The sequence below is a fragment of the Ictalurus punctatus genome, chromosome 2, assembly GCF_001660625.3.
Source record: "Ictalurus punctatus breed USDA103 chromosome 2, Coco_2.0, whole genome shotgun sequence".
NCBI lineage: Eukaryota > Metazoa > Chordata > Actinopteri > Siluriformes > Ictaluridae > Ictalurus > Ictalurus punctatus.
Window position 1 is genome coordinate 23,639,736 of NC_030417.2, and position 10,931 is coordinate 23,650,666.

A 10,931-nucleotide genomic window follows, 5' to 3' on the forward strand; every position below is an offset into this window, starting at 1 on the left:
ACAAGGCAACACAATGTACCCAGGGATACACTGTTTTCCTGTATCTTCAACAAGTTAAGCAATTTGGGATTGTGTTATGTAATTGTCCTGGCCCTGAATCTCCCCACCTACACCAACCTACTCTTTCCTCTTTCGGGAAAGCCACTTCAGAAAGACAAATCCGCCAGTTCCAGGCATGAGAATATTGCAAACGCAGAGAAGGAGGGAGAAAGTGGGGTTTCTTTTTTCCTTTGGAATTTATTCCCTTGCACAGCTTAGTACTCCCCAGACTAGTGTATAGCATGACTTCCTTTTGCGTGGGCCTGATGAATAGCCTTCAGCCTGCCTCGCGTCTTCTTGAATTCCCCCAATACTGACGTGTTGTTTGCCTACACGTGTTTCCAACTTAGCCGTTCTCAGGCTTTTGAACCTGAACTGCACACTAGCATCTAGCGTTTCTGTCTCAACAATCCGTGAACAGAGATGGTTCTGTAAGGAAGTTCTTCTGTAAAAATAACTTTTTAACACCGATTATTAGAATGTCCAGAAACAAAGGGCAAATATATGGGGAAGTTCGTATTCTTTGTTTTAGCTTAACAATGTCTCAATTGAGTGTTTCAGAATTGCAGTGATACACAAGGGGCCATTTATGACGAGAAGCAGACTCAACAATAACGTGTTTTGAAATCAACATCACAAAACAAAATCTTTGTGCTTAATGTTGTGGTCTACAAATATTGCCCTCATACATTTTGTTAGCACAAATGGGCAATGCCTGCTGACAGTCATATTACTGCATACTCATTGAAATACTTCTGCAGTTAAGGTAATCAGCCCAAAAACAAATATTCCAGGGCTCCCGAGTGGGGCAACAGAAAAGCGTTCGCCCGATCGTCTGGAGAACATGAGTTAGAATCCTGATGGTGCTATAGCTAACTGTGGCTGGGAGTCCAAGAGAGCAAAATTGGGCAGAGATGCCTGATGGGTGGGAACTGACCATTACTAAATTAGGGACAAAATTGGGGGAAACAAAACAAAACAAAACAAACATCCACAGTAGCCCTTCATCAAAGTGGTTGGTTAATTCAGATCATAAAACAAGTGTACACAAATTCCACCTTTTTCATCAATTTCATCTTAGGTATATCCGATCAAACTCATATCTGGTCAGAGTGACTGTAAGGTTAAGTGTATTATTTTAACAATCTAAAAAAAAAAAAGCTTAAATTGCAGTTAAATGATCAAAGTCCGCATCAATATCATCATTATAGTAAGTAAAGAATAACAGTAAGTGTAGTAGTGTAAAGAATGGTAAATGGTCTGCACTTATATAGCGCTTTTTTAACCTTAGCGATTCTACAAAGCACTTTACACTGGTTCTCATTCACACACACACTCATATACCAGTGGTAGCAGAGATGCCATGCAAGGTGCTGACTTGCCATCGGGAGCAACTTGGGGTTCAGTGTCTTGCCCAGGGACACTTCAGCAGTCATGAGGGCCGGGAATTGAACCGCCAACCCTACGATTAGTGGACAACCCACTCTACCACCTGAGCCACAGCCGCCCCATAAAAACAGCATATTCATATAAAAGAATAACCATAAAAACAGCAAATAACCTTGTACTAAATCACATTTATAATCAGAGGTGCAGTCTTGGGTTTTTTATCGGTTTTCTAGCCCTTCAGTTGAGTAATAGGCACACTGCATACAAAAGACACTGTCATGCACTGACCTGGATGTGGTGTTTTGGGCAAACTGGTTATTCAAAGACATATAGAGATCACTGGACCTTTTTTATTGAGGTTATTAATTCATATCAGTACTAAAACATACCAGATGTGACTTTATTCATTTTGGTGATCTGTTTTTAGAGTTTAATTTTTTGTCAGCATTTTATATTAAATATAGATTTGTTTATTTGTTCAGGATGGAAACTTGGCTCACCTCCATTTATAAAAGATATATATATATATATATATATATATATATATATATATATATATATATATATATATATATATATATATATACACACACACACACACACACACACACACACACACACACATGTTAATTAAGCTTAAATCTGACTTCAGTTAATATACAGTGGTGCTGGAAACTTTGTGAACCCTTTTCTATATAGCTCCAAAAATATGACCTAAAACATTATCAGATTTTCACACAAATCCTAAAAACAGACAACGAGAAACCAATTAAAGAAATGAGATAAAAATATTATACTTGGTCATTTATTTATTGAGGAAAATTATCCAATATTATATATCTGTGAGTGGCAAAAGTAGGTGAACCTATAATATTAGCAGTTGATTTGAAGGTGAAATTAGGGTAAAGTGTTTTCAATCAATGGGATGATGATCAGGTGTGAGTGACCGCTCTGTTTTATTTCAAGAACAAGGATCTATAAAAGTCTAATTTTCACTACATGTTTGTGGAAGTGTGGAAGTGGAAGAGAGGATATTTCTGAGGACCTTGTTGATGTTCATCAGGCTGGAAAAGTTTACAAAATCGTCTCTAAAGAGTTTGGACTCCACCAATCCACAGTCAGACAGATTGTGTACAAATGGAGGAAACTCAAGAACATTGTTACCATGCTCAGGAGTGGGGACCGACAAAGATCTCTCCAAGAGTAAGAGACGTGTAATAGTCCACAAGGTCACAAAGGAGCCAGGGTAATTTCTAAGCAACTAAAGGCCTCTCCCACATTGGGTAATGTTAATGTTCATGAGTCCACCATCAGGAGAAAACTGAACAACAATGGGGTGCATGGCAGAGTTGCAAGGAGAAAACCACTGCTCTCTAAAAAGAACATTGCTGCTATCTGCAGTTTGCTAACAATCATGTGGACAAGATACTGAAAGAAAAGGTTCACAATCACATACTTTTGCCACTCACAGATATATATAATATTGGATCATTTTTCTCAATAAATAAATGACCAAGTATAATATTTTTTATATCATTTGTTTATGATTGGGTCTGTTTGAAGTATATCTGTATCATCCATCCATCTTCTATACCACTTATCCTCTTCAGGGTCAAGGGGAAACCTGGAGCCTATCCCAGGGAGCATCGGGCACACTCACCTGGACAGGGTGCCAATCCATCGCAGGGCACACTCACAATATCTGTATCATTTTATTGTTAATAAAATATAGAATGCAGACTCGCTGTCAGTGTCTCACTATTTACACTATTTAGATTTTTTTTCAGTATTTAAATGATGCAGTGTGCGGCGTATGGTCTGAGCACTGACAGGCTGACCCCCCACCCCTTCAACCTCTGCAGCAATTCTGGCAGCAGTCATACGTCTATTTCCCAAAGACAACCTCTGGATATGACGCTGAGCACGTGCACTCAAGTTCTTTGGTCGACCATGGCGAGGCCTGTTCTGAGAGGAACCTGCCCTGTTAAACCGCTGTATGGTGTTGGCCACCGTGCTGCAGCTCAGTGTCAGGGTCTCGGCAATCTTCTTATAGCCTAGGCCATCTTTATGTAGAGCAACAATTCTTTTTTTTCCAGATCCTCAGAGAGTTCTTTGCCATGAGGTGCCATTTTGAACTTCCAGTGACCAGTATAAGGGAGTGTGAGAGCGATGAAACCAAATTTAACACACCTGCTCCCCATTCACACCGGAGACCTTGTAACACTAACAAGCCATATGACACCACAGAGGGAAAATGGCTAATTGGGCCCAATTTGGACATTTTCACTTAGGGGTGTACTCACTTTTGTTGCCAGCGGTTTAGACATTAATGGCTGTGTGTTCAGTTATTTTGAGGGGACAGCAAATTTACATTGTTACACAAGCTGTACACTCACTACTTTACATTGTAGCAAAGTGTCATTTTTTCAGTGTTGTCACATGAAAAGATATAATTAAATATTTACAAAATTGTGAGGGGTGTACTCACTTTTGTGAGATACTGTAACTATGCTTGACAAGAGTGAGTTTTCACAATACCTTATGACAATTAATAATTTTCCAAGTCTAACTGTCGAGATTTTAAGTAACTGGAGGCAGAACTTTTTTTTGTACTCCATGCCGATCATAAACCATTGAAGTCGTTTGAGAAATGTAAACGTTATTGTGCTTTTTATCCAGAAAAACTGTAGCTCCCCCATATGCTTGTATTTGATTATTGGGCAGTCTTGCCCGGATCAATAGGGCAGACATGTTGACATGAATGCTTATGTGTGCAGGCGGGTAATGTTTCTTTACAAAGTGACATCGCCAACTACTGGCCTGGCATGCATAAAGCGTTTTTAGTCATTTTTGCAGATCCGTGTGAACGGGGATCGTTTTGACAATGTTGTCGTCTGTTCGTGAAACTTTTCAAAAAACCGCAGAGGAAAAACTTTTCTGTTTTTAGTACATCGTTGTCGTGTAAACCTACCCTTAATTTCCTATAACCGCACTGGGGCATTGCACTGTGTGTATCACTCTGCTCATCCGTGTTCGCCATTTAAAATTCTACATCCTAATTCGAAACAGTTAATACAGTAGTGGTAGCAACATCATCAGTGGACAAATGATAGCTTTCAGGAATATAACTTTTGACTTAAAATTTGAAAGGACGTCACATAAAGATGAAAAGGAAAAAGGGATTTTACAGATTTTACTGGAAGCACTTTTAGCAGGAATGTACAAATCAATGTGAGATAGCTAGCAAGCTAGCCGATGGGCTATAATGTGAGTGTAGCATTTTGGAGATCTATTTTCGCTAGTGGAGCAAAAATAAGCAGAACATTTGGCCATATTGTGTCCGAAATGTCACTTACTCAATATTAATTTCTTGTTTATAGAAGTGTTGTATAAAAAGCCATATTACACTCACAACCATTCAGTTATACTGAATATCAGCAATTCTGTGATGTGGCTGTATGTAATCACCGCCATGCCGATATTCAGTATACCCACACACTTTCTTGTGTTCAATATTGCCTAAATCACACTCGCAATCAGGCTGTTGTACAGAGTATCAGCACGGCTGTGATTACCTACAGCCACATCACAGCAATGCTGATATTCACTACAAGACTTATACAAGATGTATACACTCTGTACAAATTAACACCTGTATAAATTAGACACATATGAGGGTAAATTGAGGTGTGTGTACATACAGTAAATGGCACATAAATGGTGGATGGGAGCTTGCATCCACACAGCCGAATCTGATTTATTATTTGTGTACAAATAACCAATAGTTTCATGAATCAGACACAGATTTGTTCGTACGTATTATTCCGTGCACTCCGTGATCTGCACTCATTTCTATTCAACTGGATGAGTAATGGCCAGTGTCATTCCTGTTGATGAAAAAATAAGGTGTATCAGATAAATCATTGCTTAAAGACTTAAAGATGCCGATCTCTTTACCTCTTTTTGTATTATTAATAATACACAGAGAACCAGTCTCTTCGCAATTTACTTCTATCGATGCACCATCTCAGAGAGCTGCTGCTATGTAATGGCTTTTTTTATTTGTCAGGTTTGTTTTTATTTTAGGGTGAAAAAGATTTTTTTTATGGACATGTATGCTGTGTAGAGATTTGTTTCTGAAACCACTAATACTTTAATTCAGTTGATGTTTATTTGTTCTTACACACAGCCCACATGCTACTTACAGTCCATAGCTAGTCACCACTTAGCTGTAGTTCTGGGCTTTTATTTTAATAAATGTAATCTCAGTTTGGAAGGAACTGGAATTGGGCTAAAAACATCAGGAAACATCAGGAGTCTCTATTTCCATCCAATGGTGTTTGAGTCACATGTTTGACATCATGTCTAGCCTAAAAGAACAGAGGCAATTACCTGGAAATTATGCATACTAAACAACATGACTGAGAAGACATCTTTACTATATTTTTCTCATTGGTATGCATTTGGCAGACACTTTTATTCAAAAGTGAAGAATGTAATGTAAACCTATAACTGAGTATGTGAAGGTTAAGGGCTTTGCTCAAAGTACTAAGACAGAACCTTAACGGGTAATGTGATGGGAAAATAAATGGAAGATACCAACAGACAGTGATAATCAAGCAGTTTAGATGTATGAGTCCTTGAAGGACAATGTAAAAGTAACTGACTCAGCATTGCAGCGTTGCACAATAAGAGCACAGCCAAGCAGCAAATGACTGAGCGAAAATTTTAAACTGAATCCCAGGGAGTGATGAAAAGTATTTTATGCTTTAAAACATTCACTTTTGGTTCTCTCTGCCCTGCATGAAGTCATAGACCGCCGTCATGTTTTTCCCCTGGACGTCCACCAACAAGTTTTTACATTAACGCTAGTGGTTTGCAACCATCCAAACAAGGGAGAACCACAGGAACATGCCTGAGGTTAACCAAACATAAGTTACCTCACCCATATTGCAAATGCAGCATCATAACTTTGATTAACATCAACACTCAGCAGACAAGTTCTAGCTGGCTTGTAGTTCAACACAGAAAATGACCTCCGTCTGTCGAACCAAATGCACCTATAACTAGAGTTGTGATATCTTTTTAATCGAACAGTGAGCCAGTATACAGTAGACAAGCACCCACAGTGGGTGACAACACTAATTACTGTTTCACAGCAGGGGAGCATCTCTTCCACCACTGTGGGTCTAATCCAGTCTGCCTGCTACATCAGTCGCAGACAGCTAGCATTATACCAACACTGGCCTCCCAGTACAAACGCTATAACCCAGGGCCAAGCTGTTCTCAAGGTCTAAATGGGAAAGCCTGAAACTTTGGATGAACCCCAGTCAATGCTATTGAGTGAGCTGACGCACACATGTCCGAGTCCAGGGGCTACACAATTATAGATCCAATAAATTATCCAAATTCGTTACAACTTGACTAAACAACTTCCTCTGAATATTCACTGTGAGGAATTTGTCAGGTTCATCCACATGACCACACGTAGGCTTTTTTTTGTCAGTCACTTAAACAGAAGAGCCTCTACAGGTTACAATGAGACCACTGTGCTTACTAGACTAGAACAAAAATACACAAACTCGTCCGGACAGCATGCCTGGGACCAAGAGGATTTGCGCTAAACGTTCCATATAAGGCGTAGGAATTAGAGATGAGTGGATCAATAATGAAATAATCAATACTTTCTTCTTTTTTCCCAAAAACTAACTAACTAATATACACATGAAAAATATAATTGTGTGCTTAATACTCTGTGTTTTTTTTTAAGTAAACAGAATGTCAAAAATAAAATGCTGCAGGATGTAATATTGATTTGCTGTATAAGAACTACCATTCCTTACTCCATCTACACATACACACTCTCACACATGCTTGCATTCAGAGAGGAACAGGAGAACGTATTGTAAGTGGTATAGCTTATTTCTGCAATTAAACAGGACCCAAACCTAAACTGGACAGTCTCTATTTATTTATTTCACATACACTCACTGACCAGTTTATTAGTAACACCTGTAACACCTGCTCATTCAGGCAATTATCTAACCGGCCAATCATGTGGCAGCATTGCAATGCATAAAATCATGCAGATACAGGTCAAGATCTCCAGTTAATGTTCATATCAAACAGTGTGATCTCTGTGACTTTAACCACGGCATGGTTGTTGGTGCCAGATGGGCTGGTTTGAGTATTTCAGAAATTGCTGATCTCCTAGGAATTTCACACACAACAGTCTCTAGAGTTTACTCAGAGTAGTGAGGGGAAGAAAAAAAACAACATCCATTAAGCTGTAGCTCTGTGAGTGGAAATTCCTTGTTGATGTGAGAGGTCAAAGAACAATGAGCAGACTGGTTTGAGCTGATTGGAAGGCTACAATAACTCAAATAATCACTCTTTACAACTGTGGTGAGCAGAAAAACATATCAAAACACATAACATGCCCAACTTCAAGGAGGATGGGCTCTACAACAGCATAAGACCATGTTGGGTTGCACTCTTGTCAGCCAAGAACAGGAATCTGAGGCTATCCTGAGCACATGCTCACCCAAACTTTCCAGATTGGAAAAGGTCCAGGCGATATTTGTCTAATCTTCTACTGTCCAGTTCTGATGTGTTCATGTGTGCAGGTGTTCCTAATAAAGTGAGTCAGTATAATTCTCATAATTTTCACTGCTGATATACACTTTTTAATTACACAAGTAGTCTTGGTATTGTTTGGTATTAGATGGAGGAATCTCCAGACACTTTTCAATTCTATATGATTTCAAGCCAAGGTGCGACTGCAAAACAATCAGTTTTGCATTTTGGTGATTCTTGAGTTATTTTCATAGCCAACATTAGTATGACTGCTTGCAGGTATTCAAACATAATATAATTTCCATGCATAATACAACACACTAGGCAAAATGTATCATATTTTTTAGCATAACAGGCATAGTACTGTTGGCATAATCGTATGTAAAATGACATTCTGATATTCAAAGAAATCGGTGTGTTTGTGTAAAAAAAACAACAACAATAAAAGAAACAGAAAGAACAGACGGAGAGAACAATTCCTGACTCATATTTGAATAGATCCACTACAGTACCTAGCAACTTTGAGAGGAATGTAAGAGAAAAGTTTGACACAGTGAAAGAGGATGGTGTTTAATGGCTAGTCAATGCCATTCTAGTCAATGTTGGTGAACTCAGCTGTTTCTCAATAAAAATGTAGTTCATGATCTTCACATGTACCACTGTCTTAGAAACAAATGGCCGAGCTGGCACCTACAGGTGCTCAGTTTCTCTATGCAGAAGAACACCTTAAAGGGTTTATGTAGAACCCTAGATCAGTGGGGTTTCCCTTTCTTAAAAGTATCCACAAAAGCTAGAACAGTTAACTCCAGAAATAACCACAGCGAAACCCGTTTATTTAAGGGTGTACGTACACCAGTGATGCCATTGAAGTCAATCACATTATCACCAGACGTGGATCGGAAGATTAAAGGGATTAGTTTCACCGTGCAGGTTTGATGTCCATCTGTCAAACTGATCTCAGGTCAGCTTTCCATTACCCTGGGATATAGAAGCACCACTCCATCCAAACTTACTAACACTGACTGGTTACCTGGCCTTGAGAAAGCATTACATGTAGAGCTGCAGAACCACAGTGCAGAAAGATTCAGAAGCACTGTTATAACCCAGTAATATACACTTAATTCTAATCTAATCTGATCTCATCTAATAGCAAATGGTGTATTCAATAAGATCAATATATGTGTATGTGTGTGCGTGCGTGCGTGCGTGTGTGTGTGTCTGTGTGATCAGACTAGCAGAAAATAGTCATACCTTGATTATCATCATCCATGCTTGCTGCTAAATGAGACGATGCGACAACAAAAAGACGGATAATAATAACGTTCCGAGCCAGATGGCTGTTGAAATGTCGGTTTTTACGTTGAAGGCTGCATTTACAGGCGACACACACACACGCGCGCGCACGCACGCGCGCGCACACACACACACACACACACACACAGACAGACAGGTTGGACCCGGACCAAAATTAGTGTTCACTGTGTTCCCTGCTCGGTTTGAATGGATGAAAAACCTCTTCGTCCACTTTTTCCACTGGTGCTGGTTAATTTCATTCGGGGAAGTGATGCGCCCTCTCCGTCCAGCCCACAGACTCCGACTCCGTCTCCAACATCTGCTTTTCACGGTTTGGCACTAATTTCGCACCGGTTTTAAGGCAAACCTCGCCTCATGTGCGACGTCTTGCTAGTGGTTCACGCTCACAGTCAGCCCAGCGAATCAGAATCGGAGGACTGTGTGCGCGTGTGAGCTTCTAACCAATCGCAGTGCGAAAGGAGGGATTTGTAGGAATACGGGTGAGGAAAATGAATTACTACATTACAGCTGCCCTCGAGACGTCATCACTCCCTGTCCCGCCCTTTTTGCCGCTACAAACCGGCGCTCAACCACGTGACACATCGTCTTGTAGGCCAGTGGTTCTCAATCCTGGTCCTGGGGACCCACAGCACTGCACATTTTGTATGTCTTTCATATCTAACACACTCAGCTCAGTTCATGAATCTCTCTCCGAATGAGCTGATGATGTGAATCGGGTGTGTTAAATAGAACAGTAGTGGCTCAACAGTTAAGGTTCTGAGCAAAAGTTGTTGAACAGATGGTCAGGGGTTTAAGCCCCAGCATTGCCAAGCTGCCACTGTTGGACCCTTGAGCATGGCCCTTATCCCTCTCTGCTCCATGGGCACCATATCATAGATGACTCTGCGCTCTGACTCCAACTTCCTAACAAGCTGGGATATGTAAAGAAAAGAATTTCACTATGGTGTAATGTATATGTGACAAATAAAGGCTTCTTAAAAAATAAAAGGAGACATGCAAAATGTCCTGGACCAGTATTGAAAACCACTGTTTTAGGCCTACATTACTGCCATGTACATATGACAGTGCAAGGTGGAGTTAAGAAATGTTGAGCCATTTACCCGAATAACCTCTTGTGAAAAAGAAATGGATCCAAACAAATTTACAAATATTACTAATTATTAAAAGATGATAAAGTCCCAGTGAAATCAAAAATGAAGCTTTTAGTATGAATGTCTTCGCCTTAAGGTTATCTATAAGCTAGGGTGCTCCAAAACAATGACGGAATTCACATTTAGAAGATATATGCATTGAAAATTTACAGTCTCTCTCTACCACCAATATAGATCAACAATTTTCATGACATCATTCTGCACTTCGGCTGCTCATCAGATTTTCTGTCCAATCAAATGCTCTCTAGAAGCTGAATTGCCCCGCCCCCAATATTATAAAAAAAAAATCACCTTGCTGAAGTTGCCGTTGTTGAGCGAGAGAAATCATATCAGCAAACACGGGTCATAAATGTGTTTTCAGCTGTACGAACATACGCATTTTATTCAGTTTTCCAACTGTAAGTTGGTTAAGAAGGAAACTGCTTGAATTCATTCACTTTGAAGATGGAGGTATTTGTGCCA

The 10,931-nt window shown here is 39.8% G+C and overlaps 1 protein-coding gene across 1 annotated transcript in view; it reads right to left on the reverse strand.

Annotated features, from left to right (window-relative positions):
• cyth3b (cytohesin 3b) overlaps positions 1–9,658 on the reverse strand; it is a 47,680-nt gene extending 38,022 nt beyond the window's left edge. Inside the window, exon 1 of the mRNA XM_017456351.3 lies at positions 9,256–9,658. Within this exon, the coding sequence (XP_017311840.1) occupies positions 9,256–9,274 (19 nt within the window). The 5' untranslated portion in view covers positions 9,275–9,658. The remainder of the gene's footprint in view (positions 1–9,255) is intronic.
• Between the last annotated feature and the right edge of the window lie 1,273 nt (positions 9,659–10,931).